Source organism: Cherax quadricarinatus, chromosome 62, assembly GCF_038502225.1.
Source record: "Cherax quadricarinatus isolate ZL_2023a chromosome 62, ASM3850222v1, whole genome shotgun sequence".
Lineage (NCBI taxonomy): Eukaryota > Metazoa > Arthropoda > Malacostraca > Decapoda > Parastacidae > Cherax > Cherax quadricarinatus.
Window position 1 is genome coordinate 11,306,260 of NC_091353.1, and position 22,522 is coordinate 11,328,781.

The 22,522-nt window shown below is 38.1% G+C and overlaps 1 protein-coding gene across 2 annotated transcripts in view; it reads right to left on the bottom strand.

Annotated features, from left to right (window-relative positions):
* Nucleotides 1-2,308: 2,308 nt before the first annotated feature.
* Nucleotides 2,309-22,522, bottom strand: part of LOC128687293 (longitudinals lacking protein, isoforms H/M/V) — a 125,243-nt gene continuing 105,029 nt past the window's right edge. The window contains exon 6 of one of the 2 annotated variants that reach the window (XM_070098433.1): nt 2,309-6,245. In XM_070098433.1, coding sequence (XP_069954534.1) covers nt 5,067-6,245 — 1,179 coding nt within the window. In that variant the 3' untranslated portion in view covers nt 2,309-5,066. Of the gene's footprint in view, nt 6,246-15,381; nt 16,640-22,522 lie in introns of those variants that run through there. The other variant, XM_070098434.1, reaches the window with a different exon arrangement.

A 22,522-nucleotide genomic window follows, 5' to 3' on the forward strand; every position in this document is an offset into this window, starting at 1 on the left:
TACATGCCAGCACAGTGTGTAAGTTTATTTAGGTACAGGTGTACACAAGTTTAATTATCAAGTACAATACATATAAAATATACAATAACTTTAAAACACTTGAAATTTTGGAAAGTTTCCAGACATAATAAGGAGATGTGCTCAGGGAGAATGTAAACAAACTCGGTGGGCCGCTGTGACCGTATTAGCAAGACAGGTGGGGGGAGCCGTATAGCGAGTTTTGGTCATAATTTGAAATGTCCGTATTAGCGGAACGCTGTAAAGCAAAACGCCGTAAAGCGGGGCCCTCCTGTAATTTTGAAAAAAATATCATGGATGGATTAATGAAAATGTGTATATTAACGTAATATACAACATTTAATGAGACTCGGTGATTATTATTATTATTAGCATTTCTAATATGGCGTCACTTGTGCAAGTCGTCTGCTACCACATCTCATATTTATGTTTATTTATTCTATTGTGGGATGTATTTATCATCTTTTTATGTTATGTATCGTGTTTATTATATAATTTTGAAAAAATATCATAGATGGATTAATGAAAATGTGTATTTAACGTAATATACGACATTTAAATGAGACTCGATGATTATTATTATCATTACTAATATGACGTCTGGAGACATAAGACACTCTTACTGATTTTAATGTGTACCTGCATGCCAGCACAGTATGTAAGTTTATTTAAGTACAGGTATACATAAGTATAATTATCAGAGTATATATAAAATATGAAATAACTTTTAAAAACATTTGAAATTTTGGAGTTTCCAGACAAAATGGAGAGACTTAGTGCTTACTGAGCTCACGAAGAATGTAAACAAACAAGGTGGGGCGCGGTGACCGTATTAGAAAGTCAGGTGGGGGGAGCCGTATAGCGAGTTTTGGTCATAATTTGAAATGACCGTATTAGTGGAACGCCATAAAGTGAAACGCCGTAAAGCGGGGCCTTCCTGTATATATACACAGCCTCTCCTCACTTAACGACGTACTTGTTTACCAATGCCACGGACTTACTATGGGCTCTCTGACAAGTATTTATACCTAACTAGTGTATATTAGACCTGATTTCCTCTACTCTGTTTATTTCAATATACAGTACACTACAGTATAAGCATATAAAAAATATACCAGAAATGTTATAAATGGTGCAAAGGTGACAGTAAAACAATATCAAAGATGGTTGACACAAACCCACCACCATTATACAGTGGACCCCCGGTTAACGATCACCTCCAAATGCGACCAATTATGTAAGTGTATTTATGTAAGTGCGTTTGTACGTGTATGTTTGGGGGTCTGAAATGGACTAATCTACTTCACAATATTCCTTATGGGAAAAAATTCGGTCAGTACTGGCACCTGAACATACTACTGGAATGAAAAAAGTTCGTTAACCGGGGGTCCACTGTACTATGCTCCTCACTTAGCGACGAATTCGTTTAGCAATGTGGTCTTAGGAATGGAACTCTGTCATTAAGTGAGGAGAGGCTGTATATATATATATATATATATATATATTTATATATATTCTCTTTCTTCTTTCAACGTACCAGCCGTATCCCACTGAGGTGGGGTGGCCCAAAAGAAAAAACTGAAGTTTCTCCTTTTAAATTTAGTAATATATACAGGAGAAGAGGTTACTAGCCCCTTGCTCCCGGCATTTTAGTCGCCTCTTACAACACGCATGGCTTACGGAGGAAGAATTCTGTTCCACTTCCCCATGGAGATAAGAGGAAATAAACAAGAATAAGAACTAGAAAGAAAATAGAAGAAAACCCAGAGGGGTGTGTATATATGTGCTTGTACATGTATGTGTAGTGTGACCTAAGTGTAAGTAGAAGTAGCAAGACGTACCTGAAATCTTGCATGTTCATGAGACAGAAAAAAGGACACCAGCAATCCTACCATCATGTAAAACAATTACAGGCTTTCGTTTTACACTCACTTGGCAGGACGGTAGTACCTCCCTGGGCGGTTGCTGTCTACCAACCTACTACCTATAATATATATATATATATATATATATATATATATATATATATATATATACACTACATTACTTTATGTACTTATGAACACACCATTAATTGCTAAACACAGCGTGTATGTGTACTCACCTATATGTGGTTGCAGGGGCTGATTTGTAGCTCCTGGACTCACCTCTTTGCTGGTCGCTACTAGGTTCTCTCTCCCTGCTCCAAGTAATTTATCAAAGTTGTCATTGTATTATAATTATTCTATCGCAGTTGTGTAATTCATTGGCAATCAAGTTTTCTTAACGTCTACCACAAACACAATACAAGAACTATTCATATAATTTATTATAGTCAAGATAAATACACAACAAACTGGGTAAGTTACTTTCCTCTTATATATTTCTTTTTCCCAAGAAATCAAACAGTAATACACAAATGTCTTGATAACATACAATATACAGTACTGTATGGGCGATAAATAAGTCACCCAAAAAAATACATGCTAAGTATACAGTAAACAGACTTTAAATATGAGAATGTATTTGGCAAATTATTTTTTTGTGTAATTGGTTGTGTAATGAACACAGTGTTACTGTAAGATTGTTGCAGTGCACTGGGGTCAACACAGTGTTACTGTAAGATTGTTGCAGTACACCAGGGTCAACACAGTGTTACTGTAAGATTGTTGCAGTACACCAAGGTCAACACAGTGTTACTGTAAGATTGTTGCAGTACACCAAGGTCAACACAGTGTTACTGTAAGATTGTTGCAGTACACCAAGGTCAACACAGTGTTACTGTAAGATTGTTGCAGTACACCAGGGTCAACACAGTGTTACTGTAAGATTGTTGCAGTACACCAAGGTCAACACAGTGTTACTGTAAGATTGTTGCAGTACACCAAGGTCAACACAGTGTTACTGTAAGATTGTTGCAGTACACCAGGGTCAACACAGTGTTACTGTAAGATTGTTGCAGTGCACCAGGGTCAACACAGTGTTACTGTAAGATTGTTGCAGTACACCAGGGTCAACACAGTGTTACTGTAAGATTGTTGCAGTACACCAGGGTCAACACAGTGTTACTGTAAGATTGTTGCAGTACACCAGGGTCAACACAGTGTTACTGTAAGATTGTTGCAGTGCACCAGGGTCAACACAGTGTTACTGTAAGATTGTTGCAGTGCACCAGGGTCAACACAGTGTTACTGTAAGATTGTTGCAGTGCACCAGGGTCAACACAGTGTTACTGTAAGATTGTTGCAGTACACCAGGGTCAACACAGTGTTACTGTAAGATTGTTGCAGGTCACCAGGGTCAACACAGTGTTACTGTAAGATTGTTGCAGTGCACCAGGGTCAACACAGTGTTACTGTAAGATTGTTGCAGTACACCAGGGTCAACACAGTGTTACTGTAAGATTGTTGCAGTGCAACACAGTGTTATTGTAAGATTGCTGCAGTGCAACACAGTGTTATTGTAAGATTGCTGCAGTGCAACACAGTGTTATTGTAAGATTGCTGCAGTGCAACAGGTTCAACACAGATTTGCACTATATATCTCAGTCACTGCTTGTTTTCATTTCCTGAGTTCAGAACATCACCATCACTGGCAATATTTAAGTTCTAAACATTTTTTTTAGCTATCGCTACCAAAAAAAAAAATAAATAAATTCAAGGAGTATATGACTCTGATTGGAGTTTAAGTATTACAGTAGTGTGTACACACTACACCAAGCCATAATAGTGCTGTAATTTACCACTCAACTCACTGACTATACCTCAATGCACAATAATATCATCACGCAGAGTTGTTTAAAACCAGTGAGACAATACCACCATTGTTACATTTAGTGTCAAGAATAATGCCAAAACTATTTTTAAAAACAGTTCCCTTGAATATCCAGTCAATAAATATTTTAACTCTTATCTCTGCACAACATATTCTGCAAAGATTAACATATTTTCATTTGTTTTTGACACTCCTTCCCATCCTTTAATAAGATATAATCTCTATGGCATTAGATAAGACACAGAGATGTAATACAGATCATTGATTTTCTGTCGACTGCCAATTTGGCTTTCATCATTCCATGGTACCTAAACAGATAAGGCATAAAAGGTCATAAAAGACAATAAATAAATGACATGATTATCCAATGTCCATGACAATCCATAGCGACCTTCCTCAGTAGGTTTAAATTAATTTTAAGGCTGCCCAAAATACTTGATTAAATATGTACATCAATTACAGTCATGCGTCGCTTAATGAAGTGATTTCATTGTTGTGCAAATGTACTTACAAAAACCTAGATGGTATAGCCTACTCCACACTTAGGCTATATGGTATAGCCCATTGCTTCTCGGCTACAAACTTTAGGGGCCGTGAATACAGCAACACAAGATTAAATCAAACACAAAGGAAAAATGGTGTTATCAAAAGAGGCGGTTAACACAAGATGTATGAGGCTGCTGCCAGTGTAACACCCCAAACTGTTTTACAGTAAACTTTTTTTTTATAAGTAGAAAGAGTACATTCTAGAATAACGATAAACAGTACAGTATGGTAAATACATAAACCAGTAACACAGTTGTTTATTATTGTTATAAAGTATTTTAGCACCATACATCATTATACGTGCTATACTTTTATACGACTGGCAGTGCAGTATGTTTGTTTACACCACCATTGTATGTGCAGTCCATTGTTGACCAAAATATTACCTATGCATGACTGTATTGCTGTATCAAGTGTTTACTGTACCTTACTGTAATAAAGATTTCACTGTCACTGGACACTTAATGACCTACTGTATATACAACAGTATACATGTATATGTATTTTACACTAACAAATTCTTGTTGGCTCTAATTCCTTTCAAAATTTGGGTATACAAATATGTCACTGTTAAGGTAAACTGAGGTTGTACAATAATAAACTTAGCAAACTGTGTAAACATGGTTTCATATGGACACAAAGAAGGATCTGTATGGTGGCATTTCTGCACCTTATCCTTACACCACACTCAGGCATAATAAATGCGACATGAAGAATTGTGTTTCTCCAGTAATTGTGATCTGGAGGAGCTACACTGTTAGCTCTGGGGTCTGGAAGGGATATAATCCACTCTTCTTAAAGGCTTCTTTAACAGCCTTAGGCTGTTCCAATTTGGCTAATAGTCTTTCTAGCATGGTGATGAAAGAGTCCTGAGTTATCACATTACTTCCATTCTGTTTGCATTCTTGCATTATGTGCATCATTGAAGCCTCAAGAGGCTTGAAGACGGCAGCAGCTGTTGGCTGCAGCAGCTGTGGAGAATTCTGCAGAAGAGCATAAAGTATGACACGATGATGATGGCAGAACTCCCACACCTCTGGGGAGAGGTAGGAGCAGCGGCTGTCTAGGAAGAGCCACACGGGAGTCTCCACACCTGCTCTCTCGATCCAGGGCATGAACACCTGGCTCAAGTACTTCTGGAAGATATCTGCAGTCATGTACCCGTGCTCAGACTCCTTCAACAACCAATCCTGGAGCATGCTGGAGCCGTTGCATTTGAAAGGACAACCTGAAGGAGAGATGATTGCTCCAGGCAGTGTACGCCCATCAGCACACACACTCACAAAAACCGTAACGGAATCATTATCCCCTCTGACACGGTCAAGGATGTTTTTAGGACAGTGTGGAGCATGTACAATACCAGCCCCTGAATACATAAAAAAAGTTGTTTCATCAGCGGTGAATATCCGACTAGGATTAGTGAAGGCATCCGTAAAGCCTTGGCTTGTACAAAAGGCATCTAAATTTTCTCTCCAGAGAAGCATTTTGCGTTGTGTGACTCCCAATTCATAAGCAAGGAGGTCATCTGGGGAACTGAGTTGGATGTGAGGATGGCGTCTGAAGAAGGTTTGGTACCACATGCGTCCAGGGCGGTCATCCTTAAATGGATTATTCTTGCCCTGGGCCCGTTGCTTGCGGAGGAGCTCATGCATGACTTCCTGCACATCTGATCTGGTTCGTAAGAAGCCCACCTCGGCCCACTGCTTGAAGCAGTCGACAATGTGTTGCTCTTGTTGGCTAGTGAAGACACTGAATTTGGAAATAAAAGCCTTGTCATTATGGCTGGTGAGTCTGTCATGAAGGGTAGTGAGAGGGACGCCGTACTCCCTGGCTGCCTGTCGCTGGCTCATCCTTCCCTCGCACACAGCTTCCAGGGCCTCCAGTAATGTCCTCTTGTCATACTGGTTATACTTCTTGCGTCCGCTCATCTGATGAAGTAACATAAGGTCAACTTTAGCTAGCAAACTAAGTCAGGAGTAACTTTGTCAAAATAACAATGCAAACTTTGCCCAGTGACAAAACAGGGTCAACACTGTAATCCCTAATGTAATATGCAGTAAACTATAATTACAATAAAAACTAACTCATACTATACTGTACAAGGTATATAGATACAGAAAGCTGAAACATCTGTACATAAGCAAGTTCTATAATAGAGGTCCACTACAGAGTGAATATTTTTGTAAATGCAATTGAGACAATGCATCCAAAATTGTATAGCATATGAAAAGGTCCTCAGAATACATGCTAAATTACTATTTAATTTGGGATGCATATTTTCAACTGCATTTGCAAAAAACTGCACTAGATAGAATAGCTTAAGTTTGTTCGAAATGCTCTGCATATTAAGGCGCTTTCTGCATGCACATCTAAATGTCATTCACCTTTGTACAAACACTGTATAATGCAGAAACAAATCTTTGACTTAACTACAAAAACTTGTCTAATCTTTAACATTTATTTATGATAAAATGTTATGAGAATTTTAACCCTTTCAGGGTCGCCAGGCCCTCTCCAAGACTTGTTCTCAGGGTCGCCAAATTTAAAAAAAAAAATTATTTTTTCTTATGAAAAGATAGAGAATCTTTTCTCGATCATAATGACACCAAAAGTATGAAATTTGATGGAAAACTTATGGAATTATGCTCTCGCGAAGTTAGTGGTCTCGACGATGTTTACGCATCGGCGATTTTGCCCACTTTGAGCCCTATTTTTGGCCAATTCCAGTGTACTAGTCGACAAAAAATCATAACTATTTCACTAGAACTCAATTTTTTCTATCGAATGAGTGCAAGAAACCACCCATTTACCGATTTCAACCTTCCAATAAAGTGGTCAGAAATTAGCAATTTTGCCAATTTCACACAAATTTCAAAAGATGCCAATTTCCAAATAGGGTCCAGAATAAACAAGAAAGACATACCTGGCACTAAAATAACATTTCCTCTGTTCATTAGTCATGTCCCCAGGCCCCTCTTACATTCATTTGCTTTCCACTTTGAATTTTTATTCTCACAAAAAAATAGAAGATTTACTGTTATGCAGACTACTGCATCAGTGTAGCAATGGTATAAATAATATCAGCGCACTTGTGAAAGAATATTAGACTCACCAGTTGACGTGTATTGGACGTGTAGCATGATTTGTTTACTTTTGAACTTTGGTTCAAAAGTAAACTTCAAGCTACTTTAAGCTCAATTTCAAGGTACTTTTCATTGTAAAACCAGTCAAAATCACCTCAATTTCTGTAATATGTCTTCCATTCTATAAAATGAGACCAGGAAAACTAGAATACAACAATAAATACCATACAAAAATACAGTGAAAAGTCGCTGTTTTAATCCAAGAACATGGTCAAAGTTTTTTTTTCTCATTACGCATTGTGTGTTGCAGGATTTTTTTATACTGCGCACACTGACCACATAGACCCATTCTTTCATATGTAGGCCTACCAGCTTTCTCTCACTAGATTTGAGGGCGCTAGAATTTAGGCGTACTAGTACGTCAAAAACCCTGGTGCGTAAGCCGTACTAGTACGTCCAAAACCCTGAAAGGGTTAATGTAAACATATGCATGATGTACCAAGATATATTAAGTAATAATCATAAGATATATTAAGCAATAACCATGCAATATCTAGTAAAAAGCTATTATATACAGGACCAAAAATTTTGATGCCATGTGATTACAGTGGACCCCCGCTTTACGATCACCTCCCAATGCGACCAATTATGTAAGTGTATTTATGTAAGTGCGTTTGTAGGTGTATGTTTGGGGGTCTGAAATAGACTAATTTAATTCACAATATTCCTTATGGGAACAAATTCGTTCAGTACTAGCACCTGAACATACTTCTGGAATGTAATATCGTAAACCGGGGGTCCATTGTATATTGTAAAAGAACTGCTAGATTCCATCACATTTAGAAGAGTCTAGCTTCAGTACACGAGGCACTGCATGGAAGAAATTAATAAGTGCTACAGAGGCCAAAATCTGGGTTAGTGAACGAATCAAATTAAAAAAATTATTTCTTTGTGTATTTACATGTAATAAAATATTAAGTACAAGGAAAGCCACTAACATGCATGAGCATTTCTGGTAGACTAATATGTACTTACTACTTAAGACTAGACATAGGTTATGGAGTTGTGAATTTTAATTATATATTATTACAAAACGAGGGGTAACAAATTTTGTCTGTTAGTGGGCATATGTAGATTGTTTCCTGTATTGATAAATTAGGCTCAGAGTCCCATAAAGTATGGTAACTTGATCTTTATAGTTCTGATCTCCCCTATGCATGTACTCTTCTCCATTATTTGAATTTGGCACTTGTTCGTTTCTGTGGAGCACCGCCTCATACATCTATCAGAACGTGCATTACAACTAACACTGGGAATACACAGTACTCTGTTGTATGGGAAAAAACTGACTTTTGCACAGGTACATGTAAGTAGTATATACAATTATGATACATTGTGAAAATTATCTAGGAAAACATGATTATTATTATATCCATGGAGGAATTTGTTGCCCAGAATGTAGATCACAATATAGGCTTTATAAAACTGATTACATCCAGTACACATAACTAATATTTTTTTACAAATAAAGATTTAAATTTGAATTTTAAAATGCTGCTGAGTGGTCATATGATTAAATTAGAGCATGCCAATACATGTTCAATTTTAGGCCAATATTCAGTTAGCCAAGCTTGAGTTCTGGAGGTGGGAAGTAGTGTGGCTGTACTTTGATGGATGGGCTGGGATGACAACTAGGAAGTGAGTGACCCATTTCTGTATGAACAATGTATCAAGTTGAAATAGGCTTGTACTGTACACAAATAACCCACACAGGTAACCCACAGGTAAACACATAGGAGAGAAACTTACGATGACATTTCAGTCCGTCGTCAAAAGTTTCTCTCCTGTGTACAGGTTATTTGTGCATTGTTCCAGTCATGGTATTGTGACTTTTTGTTCTTTAGGTTTGTACTGTATTATGTTGTAAATATTCTTCCTTCTTTAGGACATATGAACTTACTGCTAAATGGCAAATGCAGCATTTTTTAATAAGAAATACAAACTTTAGGAATGCAACTCTTGTTGACAAGACTTTTGTATCTAGCAATGTATTATTACATGTAAACTACATTAACTTTGTACAGCATAAGAAAGAAATAAAAATTTGAATTTAAATCTGTCAATATAATACTGTAAAGAGGCCCTAATTTATAAATGAATTTTGTTACTATTTAAATTCATGGAGGGTACTAACCTAACCTGCAAGTGTGACACAGCAGAGAGAGGGATGGAGAGGTGGACATGTCGGGGAAAGAACATTGGCTAAACAGATGGTGGTTACAGCTGATAAAACAAACTGGTATCAGCTAGGATAATGTGTCCCAACTTACAAATGAGTTGTTTGTAACCCTGAATCACATAACCATACTGGCACTTGTAAAAAATTATTTTCCTGACATTGTGCCTGAGATTCTCAGGTAAGATATGTGGACCGTGCTTTTTGTAACAGAGACAGAGAGTGTGCCTTCCAGGAGCTGGTGTTGGTGACATAGTCAGCAGGTTGGATAACATTATGTCAGGTAATGGGAACAAGCCCATTATCTGTCTTAGTGCTGGGGGTAATGACATTGGGAAGGGCAGGACACAGGAGCTGCTGGATAAGTACAGGTCAGCCATAGAAGTAGTTAGGTCTAAGGGAGGGATCCCAGTCATATGCAGCATCTTGCCTAGAAAGGGAGTGGGCAATGAATGGATGTCTAGGACAATTGGTATAAATTGCTGGCTAGACAGGTACTGCAGGGGACTTGCAATCCCATTCATTGATAACTGGGACCTATTCTTTGGCAAATGTGATATGTATGCAAGGGATGGGGTTCATCTCTCTGGGGATGGAGTGGTTGCATTAGCCAATTCGATTGAGAGAGTAACTGATGACTTATCTAGGAATTTAAACTGATAGATTATAGAGGTATGGGTGTTCATGGGAAACAATCAGGCTGCAGTATTAGGGTTAAAAACAGCAATTACCGGGATACTTCAGGGATATGTTTAAAAGACAATATTCAAAATAAAGTTGCTAGTAATGACAAATCAATTGATCAACAAACAAAGAGAGATAGTAGAGGGCAACGAGTGACTAGCTCCCTTAAGGTTTATTATACAAATAGTAGGAGTCTAAGAAATAAGATAGATGAGTTAAGATTACTTGCAAGTGTACGTAATATAGATATTGGAAAGTAAAAGGACACAAGTGCAACTAATGTGACATTTTATTGTGGCAATGTTTCACTCTCCAGGAGCTTTATCAAGCCATTACAAACAATACATGGACACAGAGGGTATATATAGGCTCAGAGTGAGGTGCAATACTAGTGGTAGTAGTAGTAGTAGTGACAAAAGTTGTAGTAGTAGTAGTAGTAGTAGTAATACAATATGATAGAGCAATTAATTCGTACATGAGTAAAAGGATATAAAAGCTATTACTTGGGTAACATAAAAATAGGTTGGACAAATATAGACTGGATAGAGGCAGCCTGTTTCAGTGTTCACTCTCTGTAATGTGCTTTGTGTAGTATAACAGGAGGGACTATGTGGTGGCAGGGTTTACTGTTTTCAGGAGGATTCTTACTAAGACTTCAGAGATGGTAAAGCTGCCGTTGTTTTGTTTAATTGTGTTCGAAACAGCGATCAGTGCTGATTCGAGGCACTTGTATCGAGGCACTTGCGTTTGAGGCACTTGCAGACGCAAGTGCCTCGAATCAGCACTGATCGCTGTTTCGAATACAATTAAACAAAACAACAGCAGCTTCACCACCTCTGAAGTCTTAGTAAGAATCCTCCTGAAAACAGTAAACCCTGCCATCACATAGTCTCTCCTGTTATACTACACAAAGCACATTACAGAGAGTGAACACTGAAACAGGCTGCCTCTATCCAGTCTATATTTGTCCAACCTATTTTTATGTTACCCAAGTAATAGCTTTTATATCCTTTTACTCATGTACGAATTAATTGCTCTACCATATTGTATTACTACTACTACTACTACTACTACTACAACTTTTGTCACTACTACTACTACTACTACTACCACCACTAGTACTGCACCTCACTCTGAGCCTATATATACCCTCTGTGTCCATGTATTGTTTGTAATGGCTTGATAAAGCTCCTGGAGAGCGAAACGTTGCCACAATAAAATGTCACATTAGTTGCACTTGTGTCCTTTTACTTTACATATTGTCGGTAATTCTACCAACTTTATTACAATATAGATATTATTGGAATAACAGAGACCTGGTTCAACCTGAAAGATAGAGAAACTCCTTCTGAATGCAACATACAGGGTTATAAACTATTCCACACTGATAGGGTCAACAGGAAAGGTGGTGGAGTGGCAATGTATGTCAGAGAAAATTTAAATTGCTGTCTTAAGACATGATATAAGATTAGAAACATTGAACACAGAATTTGTTTGGCTACAGTTTCTCGAGTGTCATGACAAATTAATTTTGGGTGTGATTTATAGGCCTCCAAACCTTGATAGGGAGTGCAGTAAGCTGTTATGGGACGAAATTCATAAGGCATCCAGATATGAAAATGTTGTGATAATGGGAGATTTTAACTTTAGACAAATTGATTGGGACAATATGACAGGAAATCTTGTGTCTAGTGACTCTTGATACGCTTCAGGATTGCTTTTTAGAACAGGTTATGGCAGAACCAACTAGAGGAAACAATCTGCTTGACTTGGTTCTTGCCAACAAAGAGTCACTAATTAATAATCTTGAGGTTAATGATGAGCTTGGGGAAAGTGACCACAAATCACTTAGTTTCAATATATCATGGAATTACCCAGATAACTACAATCAAATTTCTGTCCCAGATTTTTGCTTGGCAGCTTCATGGGACTGAAAAATTACTTGGGTGGGCTAAATTGGGATGTCCTGACTATGGGTCAAGTAGGTGATCTTGGTTGCCAATATGACATTTTTCAGAGCATAGTTCTATTTGCCCAGATAACTTTTGTTCCGAGTAGGGAAATTAGATCTAACAAAAATGATCCCAAATGGATAAACAATAGATTAAAACATCTCATTGGTCAAAAGAGAGGCATATATAGGCGTATCAAAAGAGGGGATGGGCAGTTAAGAAATTAATATATTCAATTAAAGAGAAAAATAAAGAGAGGAATAAGAAAAGCAAAAAGGAATTATGAGGCTAAGGTCACAAGGGATTCAAAGACTAACCCAAAAGGGTTTTTTCAGGTATACAGAAGCAAGATTAGGGACAAGATTGGCCCACTTAAGGGTAACTCTGGTCAGATCACTGACAGTGATAGGTATATGTGTGAAATTCTCAATACCTACTTCCTCTCAGTTTTCACCCAGGAAAATACTAGCAATATTCCTGAAATAATATATTATGTAGAACAGGATGATAATAAACTATGCACGATTGAGGTAACTAGTGACATGGTCCTCAGACAAATAGAGAAACTAAAACCTAACAAATCCCCAGGCCCTGATGAACTGTTTGCAAGGGTGTTAAAGGAATGTAAAGAGGAACTTAGCATACCTTTGGCTAATCTTTTTAACATATCACTACAAACTGGCATAGTGCCTGTTAAGTGGAAAATGGCAAATGTAATACCTATTTACAAGGCACGTGACAGGTCCTTGGCTTCGAACTATAGACCAATAAGCCTTACCTCCATAGTGGGAAAATTTATGGAATCAATAATTGCCAAAGCAATTCGTAGCCATCTTGATAGGCACAGATTGATTAATGATTCTGAATACGGTTTTACAAAGGGGCGTTCCTGTCTTACGAATTTACTAACATTTTTCACTAAGGTGTTTGAGGAGGTAGATCATGGTAATGAATATGATATTGTGTATATGGACTTCAGTAAGGCTTTCGATAGAGTTCCACATAAGAGGCTATTGAGGAAACTTAAGGCACATGGAATAGGAGAAATTTTTTCCTGGGTAGAGGCATGGCTGATAAATAGGCAGCAGAGAGTTTGGATGAATGGGGAGAAATCAGAATGGAGGCACGTCACAAGCAGTGTTCCTCAGGGGTCAGTGCTGGGCCCATTGTTGTTCACAATTTACATAAACGACATAGATGAGGGAATAAATAGCAACATACGCAAATTTGCTGATGACACCAAAATAGGCCGTCCAATTCATTCTAATGAGGACACTAGAGTACCCCAGGATGATTTGAATAGACTGATGCAATGGTCGGAGAAGTGGCAGATGCAGTTTAATATAGACAAAAGCAAAGTTTTAAATGTTGGACAGGAAAATAACCATGCCACATATAAACTAAATAATGTAGATCCTAATACTACTGATTGTGAAAAGGAATTAGGAGTTCTGGTTAGCAGTAATCTAAAACCAAGACAACAGTGCATTAGTGTTCACAATAAAGCTAACAGAATTCTTGGCTTCATATCTAGAAGTATAAATAATAGAAGTCGTCAGGTTGTTCTTCAACTCTATATATCCTTGGTTAGGCCTCATTTAGACTATGTTGCTCAGTTCTGGTCACCGTATTACAGAATGTATATAAATGCTCTGGAAAACGTACTTAGGAGGATGATAAAGATGATCCCATGTATCAGAAATCTTCCCTGAGGATAGACTGAGGGCCCTGAATCTGCACTCTCTCGAAAGGCGTAGAATTAGGGGGGATATGATCGAGGTGTATAAATGGAAAACAGGAATAAATAAAGGGGATGTAAATAGTGTGCTGAAAATTTCCAGCCAAGACAGGACTCACAGCAATGGTTTCAAGCTGGAAAAATTCAGATTCAGGAAGGATATAGGAAAGCAGTGGTTTGGTAATAGAGTTGTGGATGAGTGGAACAAACTCCCGAGTACAGTTATTGAGGCTAAAACGTTTTGTAGTTTTAAAAATAGGTTAGATAAATACATGAGTGGGTGTGGGTGGGTGTGAGTTGGACCTGACTAGCTTGTGCTGCTGGGTCTGGTGTTGTGCTCCTTCCTTGAGTGGAGGTGACCACACTGGGTGGGTCATTGGGCTAATCTGGGGGGGATGGGGGACATGGACCTGCTCCACGTGGGTCAGTAGGCCTGTTGCAGTGTTCCTTGTTTCTTATGTTCTTATGTGAACTTTGTTCATAACTACAGATTATCACAACTTGGGTATTCATAAGACGGTAAATCTTGTATATATCTCTGGTTCCTCATTAATATACATAATAGCTTATAAAAAATCAAGTGTTTCTTAAAACAAACTATAAACTGCCTAACAAAAAATGTATAAAAATCATATATTATGCAGAAAGCATCTCACAAAAATTCATTGTTTATTGCAACTACTGTCCAGTCTTGAGCAAGAAGCTGCGACACTCATCTGTGTCCATCCGAGTGTCCATCAAAGGAAACACAAGTCAGTGAATATTCCTAGCAAAGCACTTAACTACAAGAGTTATGCAGCACTTAGGGAATGGGAAGTGATCAAGTCTGACCCATGGAAGGGAAGGGTAACCTTAATACTTCGGATCATGAGCTCTTCACCAGTATCATAAGACTATTTAGGATCTTTGGACAAAATGACAAAATAAACTATGTTTGAAACATAAAACAACAACAGTCATTTTCTTGAACCAAAATAAAAAAAAGTAACAGACTGCACTACACAGATTTACTATTATATTACAAGAGTTTAGTATATTAATGCTGCAATAAACACAACTCCAAAACACAACGAGCACTAAAATATTGACAAAAACCAAATACAACAACATACAAGTGGTCGTAATTCTCAAGTTTACACAATACTTTATGTTTACACTATGTCACAATTTAAGAAGATTTCCACTGATATGGAAATTTACAAAAAACACTATCATTACTTTCATATTACATTAATATTCTTATAATCATGGGGGAGCACTAAACCCATCATTATTTTCATAAATACTATAAACTGGCCATAATTCATCAAGAAGTTATAATGTAAAAAGCTGATACACAATCACGGTAGAGGATCCAACATTTATCTTTACCTGATGTTATATTTGCCAAAATTTGCAAAAGCAGTCTATGTAATACCAAGTCTTTCTTGCCCAACCTGCTACTAATACTGATATTTCTCAATGTTCAGCCTCTCTACTGAAGGAGCAAGAATTTTGCTTCTCAACTCTGTGCAGATTTAGCCAGAGCCTTTAAGTTGAAAGGTGAGAGACCGCTGAGTTGAAAGGCTTGTTTTATATTATGGGACTTGATCACTTTTTTCTGAACTCTGCTCAAAACTACAAAGAAACCATTATAAGTTAAGGAGGAGCTGTTGGTTTCAGATTTCCATTTCTGTTCCTCCTCAGCCCATGCAAGCCTCAAGGGATCACACACAGCCATTGCAACTGGCTCAAGCTTCAACAGAATAGTGTATGGATGAAGTGAATGAACGATCACCTTTTTGTCTTTAAATAGCTCACACACTTCTGGAGTTACCATTGTAGTATAGCGCCCATGTAAAAATAATATGACGGGGGTCTTGATGCCTTCTTTGTGAAGCCATGGGATAAATACGGTTTTCAAATGGCCCAACAAATTCTCCGACTGAACTGCACCGGAGGGCGAACTGCTGATGTGCCATGCCTGTGATGACATCTCGTCCACGAGACTGGGAATTACTAAATTAGGGAAAACGACTGTTGCAGGGGGGACTTTACCAGCTGCGCTGATAGTTTCTATGACCGATATAAACTGGGAGCGCTCCCTGGGCGTTCTATCATTAGTACTACGTGGCTCAAATACAGTGCCATCTTTGGCACTCATAGGAAACACAATGGAGCCAGTGGAAAATATCCTAGTCGCATCATTCAATATATCTTCAAAACCATTCTGGGCTAAAAACTTTAGTAAATCAGAGTACCACAATTCTGCAGCATCTAAGGTTGCAAAACTCTTGACTATTAAATTGCTCTTGTGAACATTAGATGTGATGCTCGGATTCTTTTTGAGAAATTTTAAGTACCAGAAGCTGTTGGGGAGGTTATTTGGGAAAGGCGTTTGTCTCCGCTTTTCAGCAAATATCTTTTGAACGGTGTTTAATATCTCATTCTTCACGTGGGCAAACCCTAAATCATTCGATATTTGCAACCAGTCTAACACAAAATCCAGTTCTCTTGCTGTGAGTAGCAAATCTCTGTCCAGGTTCTCCCGAGGGAGGCCAGTGGTGGATGTGGTTCGTGTCTGGCTTAGGGTCGGCCCCTGCACTCCAATTTCAGTCTTGAGTGGTTCCTGGTGATCCTCTTGTGGCATCTGATGAAGGAACACAGTGTTAATTATCCTCAAGTCATTTACAATTACATAATTTACTGCTTCAGTATACAGTGGACCCCCGCTTAACGATCACTTCCCAATGCGACCAATTATGTAAGTGTATTTATGTAAGTGCGTTTGTACGTGTATGTTTGGGGGTCTGAAATGGACTAATCTACTCCACAATATTCCTTATGGGAACAAATTCGGTCAGTACTGGCACCTGAACATACTTCTGGAGTGAAAAAATATCGTTAACCGGGGGTCCACTGTATTTGTCTCTCAAACTTTATTTCTATAAAGTGAAGTACAGTATATTATACAATTAAGATGACTGACATACTACATAAACTGCTTTACAGAAAGTGCCTTATTGCACAAAGCATTTCAGGTAGTCTTATGCAAGTTACAGTAAACTATCTTATAAATCTGTTTAATACTTTGCCTTTTTTTAATTGCATTTACAAAAAAGAATCACTATAAACAGTCTTATAAGAAAGTTGGCTGTAGTACAATTTGTTGTAGATGCAACTACAAAAGTGCATCCAAAATTGAAAAGTGCATAATATGCGAGCATTTTCATGGGGTTTTCAATCTGGGATGCAATTTTTCAATTGCATTTACAAAAAAGAATTGCATTGCATGAACAAGTTTTTTAATAAACACTGAGAAAATCTTGGAAATGTAGTTAGAAATATTCATACAAGTCAAAAGATTTCATATTAATCAGCTTATTAACAGTCTTGGTCCATGTAAGTTAATTTTTCATGCAATTTGAATATCTTATCTTCCTCACTTATTATATTCATGGAGAAGCACTAAACCCATATAGGTCATTCAGTGCCTGGGTAACGGGAAGCAATTAAATCTGATCCTAGGAAATGGAGGGGAACTCCAAGTCCTTCAATCAAGAGCCCTGCATCAGCAACAAGACACACCCCTGGAAGGTAATCTGCTGTGCTGCCTCATACACCAGTTCAAATCACTCTCCAAATTAGTACATACAATATGTTAACTTATATGTGAATTCTCACTAGCCCTAACTCTTGTAATAATAATAATAATAATAATAATAATAATAATAATAATAATAATAATAATAATAATAATAATAATAATAATAATAATGATAATTTTTTTAACACCAGCCGTCTCCCACCGAGGCTGGGTGACCCGAAAAAAAGAAACGCTTTCATCATCACTCACTCCATCACTGTCTTGCCAGAGGTGCACTAATACTACAGTTCAGATGCTCCTTCAAGCTGCAAATAACTTTCCTTCAGAGTGCAGACACTGTACTTCCCACCACCAGGGCTCAAGTCCAGCTAACTGGTTTACATGAATCCTTTCATAAATGTTACTCAGCTCACACTCCAACAGTATGCAGTCATAAAAACCACTTGCCTCTACTCACTCCTAACATGCTTGCTGGATGTCCAAGCTTCTCACATATACAACATCGACAGAGTACCACAGTCAAACATTTACCACTTTAGTGAAAAACTAGGAAACATGATTACTGATGCACACATGAATAAAGACCACCTGCTACTAACAGGTGATTTCAACATAAACATACTACACGACCAGGACCCACAAGTAACCGAATTCACAAACACTATGAGCAACTGCCTGTTGCTACCAACAATATCTGAACCTACAAGAATCACTGAGACAAGTATCTCCTTAATAGACCACATCTGGACAAACACCATATCCCCTTTAAAATCAGGCATAATCACAGACAACACTACAGACCACTACCCAACCTTTCTCAAAACTAATCTGGGTAAACTGCCACAAGACATCACTAAAGTAACCTTCAGACTACATAACGAGACAGCAGTTAACAACTTTATAGCAGCTATGAATAACATCGATTGGCAAAATGAGCTTGAAACATATACAGATATGAATGTATGTATAAATAATTTTCTAAAAAAAGCCCAAAGCCTCTATAACAAACATTGCCCCAAAAAACCAAACAGATCACAGCAAAGAGACTGAATAATCCCTGGCTAACACCAAGCATCCTCAAATCCCTTAACACAAAGCACAAATATGAAAAACAGTATAGAATCAGTCACATAACTAGAGAACAGTCTAAACGTTACTCGTCAGCTCTTACCAGCCTGATAAGAAGATCAAAAAAATTGTATTATGAAAACAGATTAAAAAACATCAAAGGTGACATGAAAAAAAACTGGAAAACTCTATCTGAAATTCTTGGAACTATAAAGTTATCCAAAAACAAAACAATCGAACTAACAAAATCAGATAAACCCCTACTCACACCAAATGAAACAGCAAACAGACTCAATGTTTTCTTCTCTACCACCTGGGAGTGATCATGTCGGAGGATCTCACCTTCAAGGACCATAACATTGTATCAATTGCATCTGCTAGAAAAATGACAGGATGGATAATGAGAACCTTCAAAACTAGGGAGGCCAAGCCCATGATGACACTCTTCAGGTCACTTGTTCTATCTAGGCTGGAATATTGCTGCACACTAACAGCATCTTTCAAGGCAGGTGAAATTGCTGACCTAGAAAATGTACAGAGAACCTTCATGGTGTGCACAACGGAGATAAAACACCTCAATTACTGGGAGCGCTTGAGGTTCCTAAACCTGTATTCGCTGGAACGCAGGCGGGAGAGATACATGATTATATACACCTGGAAAATCCTAGAGGGACTAGTACCGAACTTGCACACGAAAATCACTCACTACGAAAGCAAAGACTTGGCAGATGATGCAACATCCCCCCAATGAAAAGCAGGGGTGTCACTAGCACGTTAAGAGACCATACAATAAGTGTCAGGGGCCCGAGACTGTTCAACTGCCTCCCAGCATACATAAGGGGGATTACCAACAGACCCCTGGCAGTCTTCAAGCTGACACTGGACAAGCACCTAAAGTTAGTTCCTGACCAGCCGGGCTGTGGCTCGTACGTTGGTTTGCGTGCATCCAGCAGCAACAGCCTGGTTGATCAGGCTCTGATCCACCAGGAGGCCTGGTCACAGACCGGGCCGCGGGGGCATTGACCCCCGGAACTCTCTCCAGGTAAACTCTAGGTAAACAGGAAAAAATCTAGCGAACAAAATACCAAGCTCAAACACCCATCCATCAGACTACCTCATAGGTACCTACCCAAATACACTACTCCTAGCTCCAACCAACCCACTAGAAGTCTCGCTCATCATCAACACCCTTAAAAACAAGGCAGGAGACATAAACAACTTGCCTGCTTTTATGTACAAAAAAGCTTCTCAAGTATTGTCACCAATTATTGCAACGCTCTTTAACAAATCCATTGAATCATCTACCTTCCCAACAATCCTCAAAATAGCGAGTGTCACTCCGATCCATAAAGGAGGTGACCAAGCTGTCTTGAATAACTATAGACCAATATCTAACTTACCACTGCTCTCTAAAATCTTTGAAAAATTAATTCAAAGACGGACCTATTCTTACCTCGTCTCACACAACATATTAAACCCTTGTCAGTTTGGATTCAGGAATAATAAAAGCACAAATGATGCTATCATACACATGCTTGAACTAATATATACTGCACTTGAAAAGAAAGAAGTCCCACTGGGCATTTTCATTGATTTATGTAAAGCTTTTGATACAGTCAACCATGAACTGCTGTACTCCAAATACGTAAATGCACTATGGTATCAGAGGCCACTCCTTCAACTACCTAAAGTCATACCTTAGTAATAGAACTCAATATGTGTATGCAAATGGTGCAAACTCTTCCACCCAACCAATCACAGTAGGAGTCCCACAAGGAAGTGTCCTTGGACCACTCCTCTTTCTCATCTACATCAATGATCTACCGAATGCATCACAGCTACTCAAACCCATATTACGGATTTGCAGATGACACTACATAAGTCTTCTCCCACCCAAACCCAGTCATACTAGCAAACACTGTCAATGCTGAATTGCAGAAAATATCTGCCTGGATGATGACTAATAAACTTACCCTGAATACTGATAAAAGCTATTTCATTCAGTTTGGAAATAAAGCTGCAAATGATCCAATTAACATAACGCTAAATGGATCATCAGTCACAAGACTCACAGAGGGAAAATTCCTAAGTATCCACCTTGACAGTAGCCTTAAGTTCCAGACACACATACAACAAATCACCAAGAAAATCTCCAAGACTGTAGGCATACTATCAAAGATAAGGTACTACGTTCTACAATCAGCTCTCCTGGCCCTGTACCATTCACTCATATATCCTTATCTCACCTATGGAATTTGTGCATGGGGATCAACAACATTCAATCACCTAAGACCTCTAATAACCCAGCAAAAGGCAGCAGTCAGAATGGTAACAAATTCCCACTCCTGCCAGCATACTCCACCAATTTTCAAAAGTCTGAATCTGCTCACCATTAAGAATATCCATATTTATTCATGTGCCTACTACATACACAGAACAATACACACAAATATAAACCCTCCACTCAAACTTCTCCTCACCATCCTTAGCAGGACACATGACCATAACACAAGACACAGATCTCTTTTTGATGTACCTCATGTCCATATCACACTGTGTAAAAAATCTATGCACATAAAGGGCCCCAAAATATGGAATTCATTACCAGAAGATACTAAAGCAACCCGGTCTGAAATTCAATTTAAGACTCTTCTCAAAAACCACTTAATCACCCTAGACTAAATGCTAAATACTCAGTACACACATACTCACTTATGTATTCCCACATCATAACTTCAACAATCACTTTGAACCTTTTATCCATTCTTGACAAGAATATAATTGAATCATTGTTTTCACAAAAAGCATTTTTGAATATATGAATATATCTTTTGTCTTATATAAATTAGATTCACTTATAATTAATAATCTACTGTACAACTATGATATAATTAATATTCTACTTACAACTATGACATAATTCTTAGTGTTAAGTAGTCTGTAAGCCAATAATGTTAAGTCAGCCCATAATGCCTAGGCATAATAGAGGCTCTCTTTGCATTGCAACCCATTATTGTAAATACAAAATCTCAATGTACTATTTCCAAAGACAAATGAATAAGCATATATATACACACCCCTCTGGGTTTTCTTCTATTTTCTCTCTAGTTCTTGTTCTTGTTTATTTCCTCTTATCTCCATGGGGAAGTGGAACAGAATTCTTCCTCCGTAAACCATGCGTGTTGTAAGAGGCGACTAAAATGCCAGGAGCAAGGGGCTAGCAACCCCTTCTCCCGTATAAATTACTAAATTTAAAAAGAGAAACTTTTGTTTTTCTTTTTGGGCCACCCTGCCTTGGTGGGATACGGCCAATTTGTTGAAAAAAAAAAAAATAAATGAATAAATAAATACTTTACACCCCTCCCTCCAACTTTTCCTAGGACGACCCCTACCCCACATCCCCTCCACTACAGATTTATACACCCTCCAAGTCATCCTATTTTGCTTCATCCTCTCAGTGTCTAAACCACTTCAACAACCTCTCCTTGGCTCTCTGAATAATACTTTTAGTAATCCCATACCACCTACTAATCTCCAAACTAAAAATTCTCTGCACAATTTTCACCTCATCTCCCAAACATAACTATACCAACACTTTACTATATCAAACAAAACCAACTCGTCTATTCCTGTTTCTTCATCTCTTATAATCTTTCCTTGCCTGAAATCACAGAACCAGTTTGAAATTACTCAAGAAACCCCAATTAAGATCATTAAATCGGTTTAACATATTAATACACTTAAAATTACACTACAGGTCAGCCATCACTAATCCGGCAATCAGTTAACCGGTTCCATCAGTAATCCAGCACTAACTTCAGCTAGCATAATTTCAAATTTCATCATTATACTGACTCA